This window comes from Martes martes (genome assembly GCF_963455335.1).
Source record: "Martes martes genome assembly, chromosome: 11".
Taxonomy (NCBI): domain Eukaryota; kingdom Metazoa; phylum Chordata; class Mammalia; order Carnivora; family Mustelidae; genus Martes; species Martes martes.
Window position 1 is genome coordinate 14,147,886 of NC_137899.1, and position 26,667 is coordinate 14,174,552.

At 41.1% G+C, this 26,667-nt stretch overlaps 1 protein-coding gene across 1 annotated transcript in view; it reads left to right on the forward strand.

The window, feature by feature from the left end:
* Positions 1-540: 540 nt before the first annotated feature.
* The window catches only part of AMPH (amphiphysin), a gene marked incomplete at its 5' end in the record, with an annotated part of 245,667 nt that continues 219,540 nt past the window's right edge, over positions 541-26,667 (forward strand). Inside the window, one exon of the mRNA XM_080818126.1 lies at positions 541-609. Coding sequence (XP_080674252.1) covers positions 541-609 — 69 coding nt within the window. The remainder of the gene's footprint in view (positions 610-26,667) is intronic.

Consider the following 26,667-nt stretch of genomic DNA (forward strand, 5'->3'; position numbering starts at 1 on the left):
GCAGGGGCGGGGCTCAGCTTTCAGGAACACGCAGATGGGGAAGGCTGCACCCTCTGGACGAGCCCATCCACCCTCCAGCCAGAGCACCTCCAACCCTGGCTTTCCCCTTCCCGCCCCCCTCCCTCACGCCTCCCCCCCACTCGGAAAGAATGGGGCCCCTCTCAGTCTCCCCCAGCACAAACTCCGTCTTGAAAGAACCCCAGAGCTGCCTCAGGGCCTTGGAACGGCTGCTTGGCGTCGTCCTCTTTCTCCTCCCGACCTTCCCTTCCACTACAGTGGGCATTTTGACTTCGGGCTCCTTCCCTCTCCTTTTCTCGCTCCTCGGCCGGGTACCGCCTCCAGGCCCCGCGAGCCCCGCCTCCGCTCTGTCGCTTTAAGCCGGTCCCGGCGTTGAGCCCCTCCCTCACCCCTCCTGGCGCTCCGCCGCTGCTCCTCGCCGCCCCTCCCGCTCCTCCTCCTCCTCCTCTCCCGCTAGTCCTCGCCGCCGCCGGCCCGCCGCCCGCTCCGCTCCGCTCCTCGCCGCCTCCTGGACCCGCAGCCATGGCCGACATCAAGACGGGCATCTTCGCCAAGAACGTGCAGAAGCGACTCAACCGCGCGCAGGAAAAGGTCAGGGCGGGCGGCGGGGCAGGTGGCGGGGGAGCGGCGGCGAGGGCCGAGCGGGCTGGGGCAGCGCTGGAGGCCCGGCCGGGGCCGGGGCCGGGGGCGCGGGGACGCCCTGCGCGGCGCCTCCGCTACTGCGGCGAGGCGGCCACGGGCGGGGAGGCGGGAGCGTCGGGGCGCGCGGTCGGTGCGAGTCTCCCCGCACGCTCGTCCCCCTCACCGCCCGCGGCTCTCCCGGGCGGCCGCGGCCGCGGGCGCGAGCGGTGGCAGGTGCGGCGACTCCCCGGCTGCCTGCCCCCGAGCCCAGCGCATCTCCCTGCCCGCGGCCGCCTCGCTCCCGGCTGGCCCGCGGGTCGGGGAGATTGCGGCAGCGGTCCTCCCTGCGGGGGGTTTCCTGGGGACCCGAGTGCTGCTGAAACGACTGCGGTAGCTAGCGCAGAAGCTACTCTCAGAACCTGTATGGATCGAAAGGGCTCATCACGGAAAACCAGTGGCTTTAATACGGTGCTGTCGAGTGAATCCAGGAGTTCAAAATAGAGATCTAGATACACACTTCTTTCCATTTTCTGTTCTCTTTCTTTGGGTCTCAGTGTGTGCCCCCTTTGACGCCAGTGTCCTCTGGAAGGTCAAAAATAAATATGACCCAAACCTTACAGTTCTTTTCTGCACATTTGTGCACAAAGGAAGGCGTTTTATTGCATTTTTTAAAAAAAAGATCCGTATTGCACGTACAGGTTGGGTTTCCTAGTATGTTACAAGCTCCCCGGCAGATTGACCCCTCAGTAATTTATTTTTTTCTCCCAGAGCTGGGCACAAATGAATCCCAGGTTTACACCAAGCACAGCCCTGAGCAGTTGAGGTCTTGTACCAGACATTGGGCGCTTGTCATCAAGACCTTGCCAGCACTGAGGTCTTCATTTGTGTCTCCAGCGAAAGGACATTCACACGGTAGCTTAAGCATTGTACTTGAAAATGAACACCGCTCTTTGAGCCCCATGGTTTGTTATCAGCTGAACGGTGTTCTCTTTCATGTGGCAGTAGTGTCCGTCTCTGGGATTCTGGGTGTCTAGTGTTTTCCTCTTTTACTGGAAGTCAGATTTGCCGCGGTGCTCAAAATAACAGTGAATTTCCCTTTTCAGACCCTGATTCAGGCTGCTCCCCAGTTGCCACAGATGTCGAGGAACTGAGCAGAAGGGGGCACTGATCCTTTGCCAATCCCCAGGCCCAGAGGCTCTGTGACTGCCTCTAGTCCCTCCCTCCACACATGCACACTCTCAGTGCAGTAAGAGGATTGTATTTCTTTTAATATCTACCCAAGCTCATCCTGAACTAACGTGAGCCTCCTCTGCACTCCTTCAGTAGCTGAATTAGCAAGGTTTCTTGCCCTCTTCCAGTTCCTGCTTACTTGTTCAGAAAGTAGCCTGGGTCCTTCGGCATCCCAGCCAGGTTTTGTCATCATTTTTCCATAGATTGTTTTACCCATTCATAGGTATTCCTCCCCACTCTCCCCTTCCAGGTAATTACTTGATTCTTTGGTCTGAAGCTTTTCATTGTATCTACTTTCCTTCCACCTGTGAAGGAATTTAGTGATAATACTCTGCCTTTTCACATATTAAATTATTTCTTAATCTAGGTCACCAGCTGTTAATATGCCCAAAATGAATGAAAATGTAATCTGTCTTACAGAGCATTCAAGCTCTGAACTATTGAAAACTCTGAATTGTTGAAAACTCACTTTGTCATTATTAAGGTCAGGTGTGTATTATGATTGCAGTTGAGGATGGTGGTTGCTTTTCCATGGGAGTGGCGGTCTAAGGGAGAATTACCTGCATCGGGCTTCAAGAATCCTATTTTCTGGGGCGCCTGGGTGGCTCAGTGGGTTAAAGCCTCTGCCTTAGACTCGGGTCATGATCCCAGGGTCCTGGGATCGAGCCCCACATCGGGCTCTCCGCTCAGCAGGGAGCCTGCTTCCTCCTCTCTCTCTGCCTGCCTCTCTGCCTACTTGTGATCTCTGTCTGTCAAATAAATAAATAAAATCTAAAAAAAAAAAAAAAGAATCCTATTTTCTTCCCTGGGGAAACTTGCTGATGAAGAGTGCCAGCTGTACCAAGTTTAGGGGTAAAGACACCGAAAGGCTGAGAATATGGGTTGTACCGGTGGGTACCTTCCGCCCCTTTTCTGAGCCCGTGCAGCACAAGGAAAAGGGAATGTGGGAATTCAGGTGAGGTCGCCCAGCCAAGCCCAAACAGAAGCTACTGGAGGGTGGAAAACACAGTAAGTTGCTGTCGCAGGCATTAGACATCTGCAGTGATTCTTTCCTCTTACATTTTTGGACGGTTCCTCTTCTCCGATGCACAGATGTTCCACTGCAATATCTGTATGCCTCATGTGTTCTGGAGACCTTGGCTCATTTTTACAACCAAATTTTCTCAAAGGAGAGTTACTCCCATGACTTTCTCATCATCTGTGCTACACCTAACAGCTGCATGCATTTTTAGCTCCAAATGCATGACTGAAGCTACTCTCAGGAGGCGGTCTTACGTTTTTTTTTTATGAATTTAAAATACATTTTGTTCTTATTGAAGGTCTGTGAAGGTTCAGTGCAGAAGAGTGAACAATATATAAGCAAGGAAAAAACTAGTAACAAATCAGAACTATCGTAATTCTACTACCCAGATATCTCACTATTCATTTGATGGGTATTCTAGTGGATCTTTTCCCATATGTACATATCTGTATTTATACAACAAAAACAGGCTCATACCTTTAGTTTTTTAACCTGTTAATTTCATAATAATTTTGAACATTCTTGAGTATGTACATATTTTCTGTCGACATTTTAAATGACTGAACAGTATTGGAATGCATGGATTTTAATGAATCTCCCATTTTTTGGACATTCAGTTTCCCATGTTTCTGTATATATAAATACAAATTCGTGGGAAAACTTGTAAGGAAAATGGTTGTACATAGTAGGGAAAATGTTTGCATCTACTCCGAAGTATTTCCTTAGATAAATTCCTAGAAGTATAATGCCAAAGGTATGTTTATTTTTATTATAGCTAGATTGCTTTTCAGAATGGTTGTATCTATTAATATTCTCACCAGGGGTCCATGAGACACTTGCCAACACTGGGTAATAAAATTCATAATGGTCTTTAGCTATGTCATTGGAAAAAAATGAGTTCCTATTTATTTCATTTGTTTATTAAAAACCAAACATTTTTATATTCCTATTTTTTTTCCATTTGTGAATTGTGTGTTTATATTTTTGCCCATTTTGTGTAGCATCTCCACCCTATTCTGTGTAAGGGTGAAACCTATTCTAAAGGTTACAAATACGGTTTCTTTTCTATTTTTAATTTTTTGATGATTTTTTTCTGCCATAGTTTATGTCTATATTATGTTTATGTTTCATGTATATTTGCTTAAATCTATCAATTGCTTTTTTTAAAGATTTTAATCATTAGAGAGAGAGAGCATGAACAGGAGAGAGTGGCAGAGGCAGAGGGAGAAGCAGTTTCCCTGCTGAGCTGGGAGCCTGACCTGGGGCTCCATGCCAGGGTCCTGGGATCGTGACCTGAGCCGAAGGCAGACGTTTAACCATCTGAGCCACCTGGGTGCCCCTATCAATTGGTTTTGTATGGCTTCTCTCTTGGGTGTGGAGTTAATCAGGGCCCTGCCACTTGTAAATATCAGAAAACTCAATTCAAGCTGATTTAAGTAAAAAGGGGACTATAATTACTAAAATTAAAAATACAGCTTTTGCACGTATAATTTTAAATGAGATTTTTAACATAGAAATAGATATTTGTATTAAACTACAAATGCTCTTATACTGTGTGTATATATATAAATGTATGCGTATGTGTATTCTATATACCAACTCATTTGTTTTTTGAGGTAGGTACTATTACTACCCCATTTTAAAGATGAAGGGGTTAGGTAACATGCTCTAGATCACACAGTAAGTAGCAAGGGTGATGTTTGAACCCAAGGATTCCAGTGTTTCCCATTATGTGATTCTTCCTCTTATAATTAATGAAAAAGGCTGGGGTAGACAAACCTCAAACCTGTTGGAACCTGGGGTTCAGCCACAGACATTGGGGCTCACATGCCTTCATCTCCACTCTTCATTCTGTCAGCCTCATTCTTGGGCCAGTTTTTCTGTCTTGGGGGTAAGAGCGTGCTTTTCCTTCAGCATTTACAGAGAACTCAGTATAGTTCTCATTGGCCTAAATGGGGCCTTGTGCTTCTCTCTGGGAGGAAAAAATCCCTCTGGCCAAGGACCAGGACCATGGGTTGGATTGGGCCCGAGTCGCAAAGTGCTGTTGAAGCCGGGATGGAGAACTTCCCCCTGAACCAAATGGACTGCTGGTGAAGGAAGGAAAGTCAAAACCCAGAGGGGGAATGAATGCTGCCCTGACAAAATAGTATCTGTTGAGGGGTGCCTGGGTAGCTCAGTCAAGCCTCTGACTGTGGCTCAGGTCATGCTCTCAGGGCAGTGGGGTTGAGCCCCACTGCAGCACCACACTCAGCGGGGAGTCTGTCCCCCTCTCCTCTCCCTGTGCCGCTCCCCCCGACCCTGCTCTCTCTCTCAGATAAATAAATAAAATCTTAAAACCAAGTATCCACTGAGGGATACTTAAAAGGCCTTGTCTGGGGGCACCTGGGTGGCTCAGTTGGTTGAGCGACTGCCTTCGGCTCAGGTCATGATCCCGGACTTCCAGGATCGAGTCCCGCATCGGGCTCCCAGCTCCTTGGGGAGTCTGCTTCTCCCTCTGACCTTCTCCTCTCTCATGCTCTCTCTCACTCATTCTCTCTCAAATAAATAAATAAAATCTTAAAAAAAAAAAAAGGCCTTGTCTGTCCCATGTTTATATAAATAATCATATAATTTATAATTTAACATTTGTGGAAAAATTTTCCTACCAAATTAATGTATACAGTTTAAAAATCAAATATAATAAAACAGTGTAATGCAAAGGGTTTATTTTGAAAAATAGCAGGTCCCCTTCCCCCGTCCTCAACCTCCAGTCTTGTTTCCTCAGAGGAAGCTATTACTAACCACAACGTCTCTATAAGATATGCTTATATAACTACTTCTTGATATATTTTTTCATATTTGGTGAAGATAGGTAAAGATTTAGTTGTCTTACATTCATCTCTTTACTTCTGCATTCTCTCGTCATATATTATGGCAAAAACCATTGATTGCTGAGGATTATATTTTTTTAAAAATTGAAGTGTAATTTTTATTGAATAAGTTATACAGATCTTAAGTATTCCACTTTGTGAATTTTTATGTGTCTGTATATCTGCATGGTTATCACCCAGCACAACTTATAGAACATTTCTATCATACCAGATCTCTTGTTTTTTTTTTTTTTTTTTTTTTGGTCTTTAAAATTCCTTTAATTAAATTCCTTTATTGTCATTTCCCAAATAAGCATCTTTCCATGTACTTATTGGTAACTTTGATATCTTCTTTTGTGAACTCTGCTAAGGCTTTTCACCCATGTGTTTTATTTGGGTTTCTTGTCATTTTATTATTGGTTTGAGGAACTTTCTTTTTTTTTTTTTTTTTTTTTTTTTTTTTTTGCAGAAAAAAAATTTTTTTTTTTTAATTTTTTATTTTAATAAACATATAATGTATTTTTATCCCCAGGGGTACAGGTCTGTGAATCGTCTGGTTTACACATTTCACAGCACTCATCATAGCCCATACCCTCCCCAATGTCCATTTCCCCACCACCCTCTCCCATCCCCCTTCCCCCCCGCAACCCTCAGTCTGTTTCTTGAGATAGAGTCTTTTATGGTTTGTCTCCCTCCCAATCCCATCTTTTCATTTTTTCTTTTCCTACCTCCCCCCAAACCCCCCCACCTTGCATCTCCACTTCCTCATATCAAAGAGATCATATGATAGTTATATTTCTCCGATTGACTTATTTCGCTAAGCATGATACCCTCTAGTTCCATCCACGTCGTCGCAAATGGCAAGATTTCATGTCTTTTGATGGCTGCATAGTATTCCATTGTGTATATATACCACATCTTCTTTATCCATTCATCTGTTGATGGACATCTAGGCGCTTTCCACAGTTTGGCTATTGTGGACATTGCTGCTATAAACATTCGGGTGCACGTGCCCCTTCGGAGCACCACGTTTGTATCTTTAGGATATATACCCAGGAGTGCAATTGCTGGGTCATAGGGTAGCTCTATTTTCAGTTTTTTGAGGAACCTCCACACTGTTTTCCAGAGTGGTTGCACCAGCTTGCATTCCCACCAACAGTGTAGGAGGGTTCCCCTCTCTCCGCATCCTCGCCAGCATCTGTCATTTCTTGACTTGTTAATTTTAGCCATTCTGACTGGTGTGAGGTGGTATCTCATTGTGGTTTTGATTTGTATTTCCCTGATGCCGAGTGATGTGGAGCATTTTTTCATGTGTCTGTTGGCCATCTGGATGTCTTCCTTGCAGAAATGTCTGTTCATGTCCTCTGCCCATTTCTTGACTGGATTATTTGTTCTTTGGGTATTGAGTTTGATAAGCTCTTTATAGATTTTGGATACGAGCCCTTTATCTGATATGTCGTTTGCAAATATCTTCTCCCATTCTGTCAGTTGTCTTTTGGTTTTGTTAACTGTTTCCTTTGCTGTGCAAAAGCTTTTGATCTTGATGAAATCCCAATAGTTCATTTTTGCCCTTGCTTCTGTTGCCTTTGGCGATGTTCCTAGGAAGAAGTTGCTGCGGTTGAGGTCAAAGAGGTTGCTGCCTGCATTGTCCTCAAGGATTTTGATAGATTCCTTTCGCACATTGAGGTCCTTCATCCACTTTGAGTCTATTTTTGTGTGTGGTGTAAGGAAATAGTCCAATTTCATTTTTCTGCATGTGGCTGTCCAATTTTCCCAGCACCATTTGTTGAAGAGGCTGTCTTTTTTCCATTGGATATTCTTTCCTGCTTTGTCGAAGATTAGTTGACCATAGAGTTGAGGGTCTATTTCTGGGCTCTCTATTCTGTTCCATTGGTCTATATGTCTGTTTTTGTGCCAGTACCATACTGTCTTGATGATGACAGCTTTGTAATAGAGCTTGAAGTCTGGAATTGTGATGCCACCGACTTTGGCTTTCTTTTTCAATATTCCTTTGGCTATTCGAGGTCTTTTCTGGTTCCATATAAATTTTAGGATTATTTGTTCTATTTCTTTAAAAAAAATGGATGGGATTTTGATAGGGATTCATTAAATGTGTAGATTGCTTTAGGTAGAATAGACATTTTCACAATATTTGTTCTTCCAATCCATGAGCATGGAATATTTTTCCATTTCTTTGTGTCTTCCTCAATTTCTTTCATGAGTACTTTATAGTTTGCTGAGTATAGATTCTTTGCCTCTTTGGTTAGATTTATTCCTAGGTATCTTATGGTTTTGGGTACGATTGTAAATGGGACTGACTCCTCAATTTCTCTTTCTTCTGTCTTGTTGTTAGTGTAAAGAAATGCGACTGATTTCTGTGCATTGACTTTATATCCTGACACTTTACTGAATTCCTGTATAAGTTCTAGCAGTTTTGGAGTGGAGCCTTTTGGGTTTTCCACATATAGTATCATATCATCTGCAAAGAGTGATAGTTTGACTTCTTCTTTGCCGATTTGGATGCCTTTAATTTCTTTTTGTTGTCTGATTGCTGAGGCTAGGACTTCTAGTACTATATTGAACAGCAGTGGTGATAACGGACATCCCTGCCGTGTTCCTGACCTTAGCGGAAAAGCTTTCAGTTTTTCTCCATTGAGAATGATATTTGCGGTGGGTTTTTCATAGATGGCTTTGATAACATTGAGGTATGTGCCTTCTATCCCTACACTTTGAAGAGTTTTAATCAGGAAGGGATGCTGCACTTTGTCAAACGCTTTTTCAGCATCTATTGAGAGTATCATATGGTTCTTACTCTTTCTTTTATTAATGTATTGTATCACATTGATGGATTTGCGGATGTTGAACCAACCTTGCAGCCCTGGAATAAATCCCACTTGGTCGTGGTGAATAATCCTTTTAATGTACTGTTGGATCCTATTGGCCAGTATTTTGGTGAGAATTTTCGCATCTGTGTTCATCAAGGATATGGGTCTGTAATTCTCTTTTTTGGTGGGATCCTTGTCTGGTTTTGGGATCAAGGTGATGCTGGCCTCATAGAATGAGTTTGGAAGTTTTCCTTCCATTTCTATTTTTTGGAACAGTTTCAGGAGAATAGGAATTAATTCTTCTTTAAATGTTTGGTAGAATTCCCCTGGGAAGCCGTCTGGTCCTGGACTTTTGTTTGTTTGGAGATTTTTGATGACTGTTTCAATCTCCTTACTGGTTATGGGTCTGTTCAGGTTATCTATTTCTTCCTGGTTCAGTTGTGGTAGTTTATACATCTCTAGAAATATATCCATTTCTTCCAGGTTGTCAAATTTGTTGCCATAGAGTTGCTCGTAGTATGTTCTTATAATTGTTTGTATTTCTTTGGTGTTGGTTGTGATCTCTCCTCTTTCATTCATGATTTTATTTATTTGCGTCCTTTCTCTTTTCTTTTTGATAAGTCTGGCCAGGGGCTTATCAATTTTATTAATTCTTTCAAAGAACCAGCTCCTAGTTTTGTTGATTTGTTCTATTGTTTTTTTAGTTTCTCTTTCATTGATTTCTGCTCTGATCTTTATGATTTCTCTTCTCCTGCTGGGTTTAGGCTTTCTTTGTTGTTCTCTCTCCAGCTCCTTTAGGTGTAGGGTTAGGTTGTGTATTTGAGACCTTTCTTGTTTCTTGAGAAAGGCTTGCACTGCTATATATTTTCCTCTCAGGACTGCCTTTGTTGTGTCCCACAGATTTTGAACTGTTGTGTTTTCATTATCATTTGTTTCCATGAATTTTTTCAATTCTTCTTTAATTTCCTGGTTGACCCATTCATTTTTTAGAAGGATGCTGTTTAGTCTCCATGTATTTGCGTTCTTTCCAAATTTCCTCTTGTGATTGAGTTCGAGCTTCAGAGCATTGTGGTCTGAAAATATGCAGGGAATGATCTCGATCTTTTGGTACCGATTGAGACCTGATTTATGACCCAGGATGTGGTCTATTCTGGAGAATGTTCCATGTGCACTAGAGAAGAATGTATATTCTGTTGCTTTGGGATGGAATGTTCTGAATATATCTGTGATGTCCATCTGGTCCAGTGTGTCATTTAAGGCCTTTATTTCCTTGTTGATCTTTTGCTTAGATGATCTGTCCATTTCAGTGAGGGGAGTGTTAAAGTCCCCTGCTATTATTGTATTACTGTCGATGTATTTCTTTGATTTTGTTATTAATTGGTTTATATAGTTGGCTGCTCCCATGTTAGGGGCATAGATATTTAAGATTGTTAGATCTTCTTGTTGGACAGACCCTTTGAGTATGATATAGTGTCCTTCCTCATCTCTTATTATAGTCTTTGGCTTAAAATCTAATTGATCTGATATAAGGATTGCCACCCCAGCTTTCTTCTGATGTCCATTAGCATGGTACATTGTTTTCCACCCCCTCACTTTAAATCTGGAGGTGTCTTCGGGTCTAAAATGAGTTTCTTGTAGGCAGCATATTGATGGGTTTTGTTTTTTTATCCATTCTGATACCCTGTGTCTTTTGATTGGGGCATTTAGCCCATTAACATTCAGGGTAACTATTGAGAGATATGAATTTAGTGCCATTGTATTGCCTGTAAGGTGATTGTTACTGTATATTGTTTCTGTTTCTTTCTGATCTACTACTTTTAGGGTCTCTCTTTGCTTAGAGGACCCCTTTCAATATTTCCTGTAGAGCTGGTTTGGTGTTTGCAAATTCTTTCAGCTTTTGTTTGTCCTGGAAGCTCTTTATCTCTCCTTCTATTTTCAATGATAGCCTAGCCGGATATAGTATTCTTGGCTGCATGTTTTTCTCGTTTAGTGCTCTGAATATATCATGCCAGTTCTTTCTGGCCTGCCAGGTCTCTGTGGATAGGTCCGCTGCCAATCTAATGTTTTTACCCTTGTATGTTACAGACTTCTTTTCCCGGGCTGCTTTCAGGATTTTCTCTTTGTCGCTAAGACTTGTTAATTTTACTATCAGGTGACGAGGTGTGGACCTATTTTTATTGATTTTGAGGGGCGTTCTTAGCATTTCCTGGATTTTGATGTTTGTTCCCTTTGCCATATTAGGGAAATTCTCTCCAATAATTGTCTCCAATATACCTTCTGCTCCCCTCTCTCTTTCTTCTTCTTCTGGAATCCCAATTATTCTAATGTTGTGTCGTCTTATGGTGTCACTTATCTCTCGAATCCTCTCCTCGTGTTCCAGTAGTTGTTTGTCTCTCTTTTGCTCAGCTTCTTTATTGGTTTGAGGAACTTTCTTAAATATTCAGGATACGAATCTTGTCAAAAAGACATTTTGCAGGTATTTTCTTTCAGAAAGTGGTTTGCCTTTTTCCTTTAATGGTGCCATTGGATAAACTGAAGTTTCAAATTTTTATGAAGTCTTATCTGAGGAGTAAGTTTTTCATTCAGCTTTTTGTTTTCCCTGGAGTTAATAATTGCTTTTCTTTATTTGCTTACTTTTCTGTGAATTATTTAGAATTATTTGTTCTTACCTCATCAGATCTTTCAATGTCCATCACTATTATTATCAAATTGTCAATATATAAGATAATGTAATTGTTCTGTTTTCTTCAAGTGAAGGACCCCTCTGTATATCCCCTTTTGGGCTTCTGCCCTTTTGCTATAATCTGGGATGAGATTCTTTCAAGGCTTCTATATAGCTGTTATCCTGTGTCTTTCCTTGCCAATGGTGGGGTCGAGGAAGTGACTTGATGGCTTATCCTGTATTCCCAGGCTTTCAGATAGTCCTCTTTCCTCACTGTTGTGAGGTACTCACCTGTGAAGTACTTAGCTGCATTAGGGCCTGAGCTAGACTATGTGTGTGTGTGTGACTGTGTGCTGAGAATTGGGTGCTTTTTTATTGGTTGCTCTGTACAGGCACTTTTTTATTTTATGATTTTTTTAACCTTTTGCTGTTTTCCTGAGTTGTTTCCATTTTTCCATCCTTGTTTCTGCTTCCTTAAAATGTATTAATGCTCTGATCCACTAAAGATGCCTCCCCTGTGTTTTGTTATTGTATGCTCATTCCTTCTTTATTCCTTTACTATCATTTTAGTTGGGTTTTGGGAGGAGATGGAAATAAACACTGTTTATTTATCTTTAAACCTTTTTACTAAATATTTAATCCCTCTGAGATTTATATTTCTGTCCTTCTGTAAAATCTAGTGCCATTTATTTGGTCTTAGCCATCCTTGACTTCTGTGCAATATTTAAATTGGTGGAGAACTTGAAACATTTTTAAACATTTAAATGTTTTTTTAACATGACTCTTGTGAGCAAAGAAACTGTTGGTATATTATAATATGAATCTCTTTAAACATTGTTTTTGTTTCTTTCCTCATGTTTTGTTTAATAAGAGTTATGCTTTTTAACTTTTTTAAAAAGAATTTTTATTTATTTTAGAGAGAGTATGTGTGTGGGGGGTTGGTGGTTAGAGGGAGAATGAGAGAGAATCTTTTTTTTCAATTTTATTTTTAAAAACTTTTTAAAAATTATTTTTTTAAATTTCTTTTCAGCAAAACAGAATTCATTGTTTATGCACAACACCCAGTGCTCCATGCAATCCGTGCCCTCCATAATACCCACCACCTGGCTCCCCCAACCTCCAATCCCCCGCCCCTTCAGAACTCTCAGGTTGTTTTTCAGAGTCCACAGTCTCTCATGGTTCATCTCCTCTTCCAGTTTCCCTCAACTCCCTTCTCCTCTCCATCTCCCTATGTCCTCCATGTTATTTGTTATGCTCCACAAATAAGTGAAACCATATGATAATTGCCTCTCTCTGCTTGACTTATTTCACTCAGCATAGTCTCTTCCAGTCCTGTCCATGTTGATACAAAATGTTGGGTATTCATCCTTGAACGAGAGAGAGTCTTAAGCAGACTCCATGCTGAGTGCAGAGCTGGACTTGGGGCTATATCTCATGACCCTGAGATCATGAACTGAACCAAAACCAAGAGTCAGCTGTTTAATCCACTGTGCCACCCAGGCACCCTACACTATTTAATAGTCTCATGCTCTACCGACTGGGCTAGCCGGGCGCTGACTCCGTACACTATTTAAATTCTAAAAAGTTTCCAGTTTGGTGTTCTTTGTGCTGGTTTATCTGTCCCAAGTGAAAATTACATAAATCTTAGATGTAATTTTTTCTCATGTACTATATCTTCTTAACTAAATTGAATATGCTTGAGGACAAGGACCAGATGTGTTGTGAATTGTATGTATTCGGTGATGATGTATTGATTTGACTTTCTATGTTCTTGCTTGTTTATATTGCACCCCTGCAAAATATCCTTCTACATTATTCTTTCTCTGTCTTTTGTGAAATTATCATAAGGGTTTCACTCTGTAGCACTGTCGTTTTGTCTGTCACTTTGTAAAGGTTGTACATCAAATAAATTGTTCTTACAGGTTCTGTACATGGTAAGAATTGCAATTTAAAAAAATCAGTATTAGGTTGAACTGAGCTAACTTGTCATTTTTGTAACTCAAACAGTCAAATATTGGTAGAATCATGTGGTTCAACCTAATATTGATTGTGTGATATAGCAATAAAAACAATGTCTTTTCCTCCCATATACCTAATTATATGATAATTGTGGGTCTTTTAAAAAATTATTGCCTTGCTGATGCCTGCAATTAAGTTTGTGCTTAAAGAGAAACATGTGGATAGTGTTCCTGTGTGCATGTGCTCGTGTGTATGTGTGTATTTATGTTCTGTAGGTTTTATGTAAATTGAATAGGAGAAGGAAGACCTTGCTCTGTCCAGGAGAGTCTTGCCATGGGACCCAGAACGCTGTCCATAGAAGAGTAGGTCTTATGACATCTGAAGACACTTTGGAGACAGAGTCTCTGTGGCAGTCTAGGGTTTTCTCTTTCTCTTTCAAGGTCATCTGAAGACTTTTTTTTCTTTTCTTTTCTTTTTTTTGAGAGAGAGCACGCACACGCGATCAGGGGGAGGGGCAGAGGCAGAAAGAGAAGGAAACTCTCTGCTGAGCAGGGAGCACGATGCCAGACTTGATCCCAGGACCCTGGTATCAGGACCTGAGCTGAAGGCAGACACTTAACTGACAGAGCCACCCAGGGTCCGTGAAGACTTTCTTGTTGCCTGCTTCTGCATTGTACAAGCTTATACCTTCCCTTCTACTAAGATCATTTTCTCTGGGTGTATTAAAAACTGCCAAATTAAAAGTGACATGGGGATATTCTTGACAGAGTAAAGCTTCCTTCTTTCTTTCTTTTTTTTTTTTTTTTTAAAGCACACTCAAATGCCCAGGAATCATACAGTATGAAATCAAAACTACAGGAACTCAGATTTTTAACACTAGTGAAATTATCATTCTCCTTTACAGGATAGCATATTGTATGTATGGTGTATATATGTATGAGATTCATAAGTCATACTTACAGAAGTCAATTTTGTCTGTGGGCCAATACAACTTAAAATACCTGAAATACTTATATAAATAATATGGCCCACTTTCCTTGGGGTATAAAATGAGGTACCATTTCTTTGAATATTCAAATTAAATGATTTCAGCATTCCATCCTATGTATGGTAAGAATCTCTTACTCCCCCTTGGGATTCCTGCCTTATGAGAAGTTCAGCAACCTTATGGGGAGTTACCTCTTCTCTGAAGGAGTCAGTGGTTTTTACTCTGGCCTTATGGCGAATGATCCCAAAAGGGTGTCTAGCATTCAGATGTCATTCCTGTCCCTTGGGTGACCACTGTAGTGATCAAGGAACACAGTGCTCTCACTATTGGTTCCCATCGTAAGGGCAGGGACAGGAAGCCTTTTTCTCTAGGTTATCCTCAGCTATGGTTAGTCTGCGCTGCAGCATGCCTGAGCTCCAAATGTATAAGGTCTTTATCCATGGGTTTATCATTTCCAAATACATCTGCACATATACACATATAGCTCCCATTCTAAGATTTCCCATGATGCTAAAGTTCCCAAGTTAGGAAAGATTTGCTATCCTCCCACACTGATTAACCATTCCGTCCCACTGCACTCTATTCCATTTCTAAGAAAATGCCTGTGGGAGCATACCAAATTGATTTCAAGACTACAGTTTGAAAATACTATGCCATAGGATCTCCAGCACCTCTTCCTAGATGTTGACTTGCTTTTGGGTCACTTCAGTCCATTCAGGAATGGGTGGGTGTGAGGGATGTAAGTGTGTGTGTGTGTGTGTATCTATGATTAAGTTTCAAACTGCTTTGACTTTTTTTTTAAGATTTTATTTCTCAGTTATCTCTATAGCCAACACAGGACTTGAATTCACAATCCCAAGTTCAAGAGTCACATGCTTCACTGACTGGGTCATTCAGATACCCCTATTGTTCTGGCTTTTTAAAGTCTGAGAATCTTCACCTTACTGTTCAAACACAGTTTTAATTTTTTTTAGGCATTTCTAAGGGCCATCTGAATAAAACTTCTGAGGAAATAAGGGCCTGTGGGCTTCTGTGAAGGGAATAACTCATGCAAAGATTTCTTGTGTTGTGGATATAATTTTCCAGATTATCTCAGTAATGGCTAACATTTACATAATGAAATATAATAACACTATGTACATAGCATTATGCAAAATTAAAATGACAATAATCACAATTTCTTGAGAATATATCCATGGGCCAACTTTTAATATAGAAATGCTGAAACTTCATTCTTATTGATTCAAAATCTAAATTTAGGTGTAGTATTTAAGTAGATACATTTCTTGAATACATATTGAACAAATCTCTTCTTAGGAATGATGTTGGATAAAGCCATGGGTAAGATCTTAGTTTTGAAATATTTGCTATGCTATAGGCATATACCAATTTTGATTACCCTGAAGCAACTTAAGATGGATGTACAAAAAAAATCAGAGAACCACCATTTTGATCATTTCACCTTATTCTCATAGTTATTTAGTTAAAAGTTTAGTTCATATATGCAAAGAACCTGAATGTATCTATGCCATATATTTTTTGTACTTAAGTGCCTACAATAATTAAAAAACTACACATGGGCCCGTGCATAAATTTATATTTATATAAATATACAAATGTATATTTGTTATAGCGCCAGTACTAGGTAAAGCCTTAAATTACTTACTCTAAAAGTTATATATTCTGTTGTGAAGTCCATCTGGTAGAATTCATTCATTCATTGTGAATGCATTAGATTCTTAATAAATCATTTATTAAGAATCTAATGCATTCACAATGAATGAATGAATTCTACCAGATGGACTAAATAAATGATTTATTAAGAATCTAATGCATGAAAGACACTTGCTAGATACTTGTAATATAGCAATCCACGAAGCCATCCTGGTTGAGCATACTGACCAGCAGGAGTTGGTAGAGAGAGAAATCTTTGAACGTAATGATAACTACATGGTTGGTAATAAAAAAATCATAATTAAAAATTCCGTGGGGAGAAAGAAAGTACTCACCTAGAGTGAGGGGATTGGACACACCTATCTGAAGAAAGTAGATGTTAAGCCAAGATCGGAAGGATGTGTTGCAATATTCAGGCAAGAGGAATGGGGTAAGGGTTTAGTGATTATGGGAGTCAGGAAACATTCCATAGAAATATGGAATAAGAGCTGTGGAATATAGAAATCAGAATCCATTCTTTACATTGGCCTTAATGAATGATCCTCTTCTACATTTGCATACTCAGCGAGGAAAAGTGGACCTAATTGGGATGGTCCTATTGCAGTAGCAATCCCAATTTTGTGTGATCAGATTTTTACCCTCACTTGTTGAAGGGTTCTTGTGGGGTGAAGTTCCTCCTTGACACAGAGGCAGGACACTGGTTCAGAGCTGACTTGCCTTCTTAACTATACATGCATACATGGATCATACAGAGTCATCCAAAGATCCTTTTGTACAACAGTAAACTCTAACTCAATCTACTTTCATGGATTTGTATGGTCTTTTATATCAAACCATCAAAAATTCAAAATAAAAATGAAAGCCCTTAAATGGCACACATTTACAAAGATGAATTTATCTTTTCAACACAGGGTTTGATCAAGAGGTTTGATTGCATTTGGATGGCCAACATTTATTTAATGAGAAGAGTGGGAGAGAGAGACAGGGAGAAAGGACAAAGAGAACACACATGGTTGAGGCTGGTACCAAGTTGACTTAACTATGTTGTGGGCATTGACTTGATTATTTTGCAGACATGGTCTTGAATTAAGGAATAATCTGTTTGAAGTGATGTGCAGCTTGGAAGGAATTAAATTTGGAAGAGAACCTTCTGTAGCAGACTTTCTTTTCCTCTACATAGTAATGGTTGCTAACCGTTGAATAGTATAGATAGTCTGAGCCTTGGAAGGATCTCCCATTTTGTGGTAGCACAGTCTAGAACTGTATGATACCTTTCACACACCCTATGATTCCTCAATATTTGAGACATCTGCTACAGGAAATCTTGCCCCTCCTGCCTGCTCTCTGTTCACTGGGTTCTTCTCTGTGTCTCTAGGAAACAATGTCCAAATTTTTTTCTCCCACCCCTCTAGGAAGTACATGTGGCTGTGGGGACCACTAGCGTTCTAAAGCAGTGGGTTAGGACAGAAGAGGGCTTTCCTGGGGATCTATATTGGTCCCTAATTGCTCCTATTAACTGTAGATAATCTAGAAATCAAGTACCTCTAGCTCAATGTTTTCTCCTAGTGTAGTCAGGAATATTTGGGGAAGGGGTGAGTTAAAATGCAGATTCCTGGGCCTAGTTACAAACTTAGCAGAATCTTTTAAGAAAGACTTGGGAATATGCGTTTTTAATAAGTTCTCCTGGTAATTCAAAGGTTCAGTGAGGTTTGCAAAGCATATTGCTTTAGAGAAAGGAGTTTGGTTGAGATTTTATGGTGATTTATGATCTCCTGGTCCACTTCAGGGTTATAATATGGCGAGTAAGCCTTCTACCACTCAGTGACTATAATTTTCTCTCCAGTGTAGTGAAGAGAGAAAGGTGAAAAGCAGTACCCTTATGGGACACTTAAAAACAAACATTAATCCATTGTATATATGGACCATATTGTTGAAAGGCATCTTGGCTCTTTCCACAATTTAGCGTTTGTGGCCATTGCTGCTATGAACATTGGGGTACAGATGGTCCTTCTTTTTATTACCTCTGGATCTTTGGGGTAGATACCCAGTGGTGCAATTGCAGGGTCATAGGGTAACTCTGTTTTTAATTTCTTAAGGAATCTCCACACTGTTTTCCAAAGTGGCTGCACCAACTTGCATTGCCACCAACAGTGTAAGAGGGATCCCTTTTCTCTATATCCTCTCCAACACGCATTGTTTCCTGTTCTGATAATTTTGGCCATTCTAACTGGTATAAGGTGGTATCTCAATGTGGTTTTGATTTGAATCTCCCTAATGAGAAAAAATGTTCATTTTTTCATGTGTCTGTTAGCCATTTGTATGTCTTCTTTGGAGAAGAGTCTCTTCATGTCTTCTGCCCATTTTCTGACATGATTATCTGTTTTTTTGGGTGTTGAGTTTGAGGAGTTCTTTATAGATCTTGGATATCAGCCGTTTGTCTGTAGTGTCATTTGCGAATATCTGCCTCTTTGTTTTGTTATCTGTTCCTTTGCTGTGCTATTGATCTTGATGAAGTCCCGAAAGTTCATTTTCGCTTTTGTTTCCTTTGCCTTTGGAGACGTGTCTTGAAGTTTCTCTGTCTGATGTCAAAGAGGTTACTACTGCCTGTTCTCCTCTAGGGTTTTGATAGATTTCTGCTTCACATTGAGGCCTTTCATCCCTTATGCCTCCATCAGAAAGGATGAATACCAACTTTTGTATCAACATGGATGGGACTGGAGGAGATTATGCTGAATGAAATAAGTCAAGCAGAGAAAGCCAATTATCATATGGTTTCACTTACTTGTGGAGCATAGGGAATAACATGGAGGACATTAGAAGGAAAGGAAAAGTGAATTGGGGTAAATCAGAGGGGGAGATGAAGCATGAGAGACTGGACTATGAGAAACAAACTGAGGATTTTAGAAGGGAGGGGTGTGGAGGGATGGGCAGGCCTGGTGGTGGGCATTAAAGAGGGCATGGATTGCATGGAGCACTGGGTGTGATGCATAAACAATGAATCTTGGAACACTGAAAAAATTTAAAAAATTATTAAAAAAAGCCCAATCCCTGCAAAAAAGAAAAACAAAAAACAAACTTACCTTATACTTACAATAGCTTACTTAAATTTCAAAGAGTTCAGTCAGTTTGAAATACTGGAAATGTTACATCAAAGGACAAATGTCTTCTTGTTAGGAATGTTGGATAGCATGGAAGGTTGGATTCTGTGTCATCTGATTCTGTAAAAAAACAGTGTAATTTCAGAGTGATGGTAGTTAACACATCAGTCAAAAAAGTGGAAATGCCTCAACAACCTGCAGTGTATTTTTGGTTGGTGACAGAGAAGATGGAGTGAGTTTGAGAGATTTATTTATAATTACATTGATTTCATCTGTTTTATCATGGCGTTTGAGATAATGAGATTGCTTAAGTGCCTAATAGAGAGTGTGGTTAAAACTCAGAGGATGGTTTTAGTCTCCTGTGGAAGAAGTTTCCTGTTTGCTAGGGACTAGACCATTCGATTCCAAATTTAATATTTAAAAAATATTCTGTTAAGGATTTACATGTCTGTATTCTTTTTTTTTTTTTTTTAAAGATTTTATTTATTTATTTGACAGAGAAAGATCACGAGTAGGCAGGGAGGCAGGCAGAGAGAGAGGGGGAAGCAGGCTCCCCACTGAGCAGAGAGCCCGATGCGGGGCTCGATTCCAGGACCCTGGGATCATGACCTGAGCTGAAGGCAGAGGCTTAACCCACTGAGCCACCCAGGCGCCCCACGTCTGTATTCTTGATGGATATTGTTTTAGAGCTTTCCAATGATGTCTTTGTCTGATTTCTGTATCTGAGTAATAAGTTTCTAATGATGTCTTTGTCTGGTTTTTGTATCTGAGTAATAATGGCTTTGAAGAAAGAATTGGGAAGTGGCCCCTCTCCTGTTTTTTGGAAGAGTTTGTGAAGGATTGGTATTAATTCTTTAATATTTGTAGAATTCACCAGTGAAGCAATCTAAGCTTCATTATTTTTAAATTGTAAGTTTTTTGATTGCTAACAAAACTAGAAAAAATAAATTTATTGAGGCTTGTTTTATCATCTAACTTACCATCTATCCTGAAGGATGTTTCATGTCCACTTGAGAAGAATTGTAGTCTACTCTTGTTGAATGAAGTATTCTATAGATGTGTGTTAGAACTTGTCAGTTTATGGTGGTGCTCAAATCTTTTATTTTTTTTACTGGTTTTCTGTCTAGTTGGTCTATCCAGTATTGAAAATAAAGTATTGGAGTCTTCAACTATTATTTTTGAGTTCTGTGTTCTCTTCAATTCTATCAGTTTTGCTTCATTTATTTTTGCGTACTTTCATTAGGTACATAAATTTTTCTATTTGTTATATCTTCATTAGTTGACCTTTTTGTCTCTATAAATTGTTCTTCTTTGTATTTAATAATAATATTTTTCTTAAAGTCTATTTGATATTATAGACACTCCAATTCTCTTTTGGTTACTGTTTTTATGGTATATCTTTTCATTTTTGTACTTTCAACTTATTTATTTCTTTGCATCTAAATTGTGTCTCTTGCAGATAGTATATATGTTATGCTCCAATAACGGGTCCGTGATTAAAGGAGCGAGACTGATACAAAGCGAAGGTCAAGCAAAGCTTTATTTCCCGCCAAGCATCAAGAATCTAACCGATCGTTTGGGGACGCACCTCTTATGAGAGAGGGCGACCCTTCTCTGGTTCACAGACTAGCTTTTAAGGGCAAAGGCCATGCAGTCGGGCCTGGCCATGATGACCAATGAGATTACAACACAGATAGGAAACTCCACAGTGATGCTAGGTGACCAATTGAATTACAATTTACCCTAGTAGACATTTGAACCAGCCTATTACACCTTGATTAGGATTGGCCCAAAAAGGCTCCCAAAGGGCGGGGCCCATACTCCTTGGTAACCAGGGAGACAGTATGCAACCCCCCACTGATCGATGTCTCCACCTGGCCTGACCCACCCTTGTATCTGGGCTTTGTTACCTGGAGCTGGTTTCCAGGACTTGTTTTTAAGTGAATCCCCTGGGGGAAGGGGAGCAGGGACAGTTTAAGGGTTAAACAACAAAGTTATTGTTTAACCTCAATGGAAGCCTCTGGCTAAAATATAAAAATATAAAATAGGTCCTTACAATATAGTTCATTATTTTTTAATCCATTCTGCCGATTGCTGCCTTTTAATTGTGGTGTTTAATTCATTTACATTTAATGTATTTACTGCAAAAGTAGGAGTTAGGTCAACTATATTTTAATAATAATATAATAATGATATAGGTATGCTCAAAAGAAAAAAAGTTAGTCCAGTTACTGTGATTGTTTCAACATGAAAGTGTGGCTCATGCCCATCACAACGCCAGGTTCCTTATTACACACGTTTAAAATAATTGTTTTGATCTAGTACTTAACAGATAATAAAATTTCTTAAGTCACTGTAGCCTCCCTTTTTCCAGTTGTCCATCACACAGCTGCTAGAGGTCTACATATAGAGGTGGCCTCAGGTAAATGAAGAGGAAAGCTTTATTGGAGGTGACCAGGAAGAAGTCTGCACTGATCCTCAGAGGACATTAGAGGAGACCCTTTCAGCCTGTGTATACAGCAACTTCTTTGGGGTAGCATAATGACTCTGCTGACTCTCCTGTTATCACTAAGGACTCTGATTCCTCAAGTTTAAGTAGAAAGACTGTTTGTAAGTAAGTGTGTGTCTGTGTGCATGTGTGGTTTTTTAGGAAGTTTTTAGAATAAGGCATGGCATGCATGTATTCAGTTGCAAAAATCCTAGATGTGCAGCTTGGTAAAATTTTACATAGATAAATATAAATGATAAAATGTGTGTTACTGCCACACGAATGAAGTGAAGAGCATTCTAGAACTCAGTAGGCTCTTTCATGCCCCTTCCAAGTTAATACTTCCTCTCTTTTCACTTTCTCTTGCTAGGGAACTGCTATCTTGACTTTAAGTTTCACCTGGTATATATAAAGATATATATATATGTATATATATATATACACACACCAGGTGAGGTATATATATATATATAAAACAAAAAATATATATATATAAAACAAAAAATATAAATAAATATATATATATATTTATATTTTTTTGTTAAGATTTCGTTTATTTATTTGAGAGAGAGAGAGCATGAGCCGGGGTGGGGGAGGGGTAGAAGGAGAGGGATAAATGGGCTCAATCCCAAAACCTGGAGATCACTACTTGAGATGAAGGCAAATGCTTAACCAACTGAGCCATCCAGGCACCCCTGGTCTTTATATTTGTATAAATGGAATCATACTGTGTATACTCTTTTGAGTCTTACTTTTTCAATCACTGTAATACATGTAAGATTCATCCATGTTGCTATGTGTAGGAGTTCATTCTGTTTTATTCATGAACAGCATTATACTGTACAATATCCCCCAATGTAGACATCCTTTAGTTGACAGCCGTTTGGTTTGTTTCTAGGATCTGTCTCTTATGAATAATGCTGCTGTGCACATTCTTGTATGTGCCTTTCAGTGGTCAAAAGCACTAATTTCTCTTGAGTTAATACGTAGGAGGAGAATTACTGGTTCCTCAGGGTAAGTGTCCTTTAGCTAAAGGTAAAGTATCTCCTAAAGGAAATACTACCAAATAGTTTTCCAAAGTGGTATACCAAATTTGCACCCCCATCAGCAGTTGTGAGAAACGGAAAAGACCTGTATCTTCAAATGATAAGTTTGGTGTTGCAGACGGAGTTGTGTTTGTTCACCGCTGTATCTGCATGGGACTCATACTGCTATATGCAAAAAATGGTTTTATCTATAAGATTCGGCAGGTAGTCACAGGAACATTTCTCTGTCAATATTTAAGTCAGGTGATGGTGGAGTGGTCACCAGTTGTAACTCACAGTACAATTCACATGCTCAGAGGAAATGTACAGATGTGTACATCTGTACAGATGGTGTCTGTGTAGTTTGGGTGTGGGGCCAGAGACTGTGGTGCAAATAGCGTGCAGGGGTTCTGTGGTGTGCTCTGCTCTGCCTCCTATCCTCCAGGAGCAGTGTCTCTTGGCCACAGTGGCTTTCTCTGCAGGTGTACGTGGTTCAGTAACTTATGATCTGCATCTCTGGGCTCAAGCGAGGCCTAGTGGCGTACTCCAGCTGACTCAGCCTCCTCTTGGTTTCTCTTGGCGGTGTACGTTCCTCTGCCATCTGGCTGCACCGGCTTTGGGCTCTGATCCCCAGCCACGTGGTCACTGCTACAGTAACTGGCCTCTCTTCCAATCTGGCGAGTTTTCTGGCCGCACTTCCAAGGAACTGTGTGTTCACCACACGAGTGTCAAGGGCATCTTGGGGAATTTAAACTTCAGGGTCTCTTTTCACCTGGTTGAATAGTGTCACTGCAGGTGATGTTGCTGTGCCCGTGGTTGGTGAGAAGGGCAGGCTGAGAAGTGATCTTTATAAAGTACTTGGCATGTGAGGGCCACAGCTCTTCCTTGCCCTTCACATTATCCTCACTCCAGAGGGAGGAGGCGGGGGCGGGGGGGGGCGGTGGTGGTTGGGATGCACTTCTTTCCCCATCCCTTATTCTCCTCTCTGTGGAGGGGAAGGGGTTTCTCTTCCTTCTCAGCTATCTTCCTGCTGAAGAGCTTGCCCTGCTGTCATGGTGAAGGAGGCATTTTATTCCACTGTCGGGGCAGGGACTCTTAGAGCCAGGCTTTGTTTCCCTCTTTAGCATTTGATCTACTAAAGAAATGGATTATGGAAAACTTGCGTTCAAGGCATCCTATTCTTGTGCTTGACTGGTTTGCATTAAGAACTGGGGGCTTTCTTGTTGATCGAGGGAAATTACAGTAGAGGCATCCAGGGGCTGAGAAGAGGGGGGTGCAGGGACTTACCATTTAATGGGTGTAGAGTTTCTGTTTGAGATGGTGAGAAGTCCTGGAAATGGATCCTGGTAATGGTTGCGCAACAAACACTGTAAATGCAATTGATGTCACCAACTTGTACACTTAAGAAATGGTTAAAATGGTAAATTTTATGTTATATATGCTACTTATTACAGTCAAAGGCATTCAACAAGCGAAAAAAAAAAGAATTGGGTACTTTCTGTTAGGAAGGATTATGAGCAATTTGCATATATTAATTTAAGCATCATAGTGAGCCTGTGCAGAGCCTGGCACCTGGAAAGGGAAAGGTGAAGTGGTTTGCTTGAGATTACTTAGCCTGTTCCGTATGGGTTTGGGACTTGATCTTGGATGTTTGGTTCCAGAGGGCTCACATTTTCTGAAATGACCAAACACTTTGCAGAGCAGTATTCTTTTCTTCAGTTCGGAAAAGTTTTTCTGCAGTGTGGAGTTGAGAAAATGTCAGGTCTCATGTAGTGGCCGAGGGTGGGGGAGAAGTTTGTTGTGGTCTGGTACCCAAAGGGTTTCATTCCCTTATGAGTCATTCATTGCTTTATGCATCACCATATTTAACCCCTGCGACCTCTTAGTTACCTTCTTCTTTTTTTTTGAAGATTTTTATTTCTTTATTTGAGAGAGCGAGCGAGAGAGCCTGAGCAGGGGGAAGGGGAGAGGGAGAGGGAGAAGCAGGCTCCCCACTGAGCAGGGAGCCTGACCACGTGAGGCTAAATCCCAGGGCCCTGGGATCCTGACCTGAGCCGAAAGCAGACACTTACCAGTTTAACTGACTGAGCCACCCAGGCGCCCCTCAGTTACCTTCTTTTTAACTTCTGGATTTTATGTACTATATATTTTCTAGACAGTCAGCTGGGTTTGGTTAGATGGTAGTTTTATCTGAGTAGCTCAAACTACTCAGAATGTGATGTTCAGAATCTTGTGGAACCTTGAAGGAGGCCCTGGTAACTTGGGGTCATTTTTCCTTGAAAGACAGGTTTAGAAAAATCATAAAGAATTTTTGAATATCTGAATTCATTTCATTTCTTACAAGATGGATGCCCTTCAGAATCTTTGCAGGTCACCTTAGCGTTGAGCATCAGGAGTAGGAGAAAGAAATGTCACCAAGCCTGGCCTCACAGATAGGGGCGGAGAGAACAGAGCAAGGATGCCTGTGCTCCTGGAGATGGACGGAGGGCAGATTTTCCTGAGCTGTCCGTGAGCTTGTGCTGATGTGTCTGTATCTGCTTCTTAGAAACTTGTGTATGCTGGGAATGTGAGTTCCGCTTAATTCCAGTTTGCTTGAAAATCTCCATTTATATCTTTCCAGATGCTTTTCCAGAACCTCAGTAAGTCTTTTCTAAAGATTATCTACTTATTTATTTATTTGAGAGCGAGCGAGAGAGAGAGAGAGAGAGAGCGAGCAAGAGAGTGAGAGAGAAAAAAACACGAATCGGGGGAGGGACAGAGGCAGAGGGAGAAACAGGCTCCCTGCTGAGCAGGGAGCCCGACATGGGGCTCAATCTCAGGACCCTGAGATCATGACCTGAGCGAAAGGCAGATGCCGCCCAGGTGCCCCCGAACTCAGTAGGGTTTATCTGATCCATCCTAGCAACTCTGTAGCACTGTGGACCCCCAGCTCCCATTCTTTCTGTGTGCGGCAGAGAAGGCAGGGGGTACCTAGTATCACTACTTCCCTTTTCCTTTGGTAACAGAGCCCTAGTTTTTGTGCACGTGGGGCTATCCAGGTAAAGATAGCATTTCCCGTGGGGCGCCTGGGTGGCTCAGTCCGTTAAGTGCCTTTGGCTCAGGTCGTGATCCCTGGGTCCTGGGATCTAGCCCCACATCTGGCTCCCTGCTCAGCGGGGAGCCTGCTTCTCCCTCTCCTTCTGCCGGCAGCTCCCCCTGCTTGTGTGCTTTCTCTCTCTCTCTCTGTGTGTCAAATAAATAAGTAAAAATCTTTAAAGCAAGCAAGTAAGCATTTCCCCACCTCATTTGCAGCTAGCTGTGACCCTGTGAATCTCCTCTGCCCAGTGGGAGATGGACAGAAGGCAAGATGTACAACTTCTAGATCTTGATTTGTGTTCCCCACCCCCTCGCCTCCCCTGCTGTCCGAGTTGAGGGTGGAATGGTGGGAGGAGGAGCTGAGACCTGAGACTAGTCCATGATCACCCCACCATCTCATATGGGTTGAGCGTGGCAGGAAAATGAGAGCAGAGGAGCCCGGGTCTACCCCACTGAGGAATCGCCGCCACAGCCTGGGTTACCTCCTCGTAGGACAGGTGCATGACAGAGCAAGGGAAAATCTGTCTCTACAGAAGCGACTATGCTTTTTGGCTTTTATTCCTGCCGCTAAACCTCTGTCTTAAGGTTTTGTTTGAACCCTTTGAAATTGCCTTTAATTTTTTTTTTTTTTTGTGAATCAGAAAGTGTCAAGTATCATCAGTTTCCTGCAGTTCTACTTAAGAATACACATTCATTTAATCGTTTTTTTTTTTTTTTTTCCCATTGAGTTTCATGCCTATTGTCTGAGGAGGCATATTGTGAAAGAGGAGTTTGTTTTATGGAAGGTGCAAGGATGACTCAGACAAGGTGGGGAAATACTTTCGGCTCAGAACAAGGGGTAATGAGCAGGTGCTTGATTACTTAGAAATTATCCAGATTCTATCTGTTGAGAAGATGGATCTCTTTCATTAAGACCTCCCTGGAGTCATTACAAAGTATTTTTATTCTAATAAGTTGGAAGGCAGCCACCTCAGTGGCCAAGTATATCAATGGATGGCTTTGAGGTTAGACCTCTGGGTGGTGTTTTTGTATGAATTGTGATGCTAAAAGTTCATCTGTATTGGGTTCCAATGCCAGTGGTAGTCATTGAAGATGCCATCAAGGATCTATTTGGAGGTAGCCATGATACCTTAG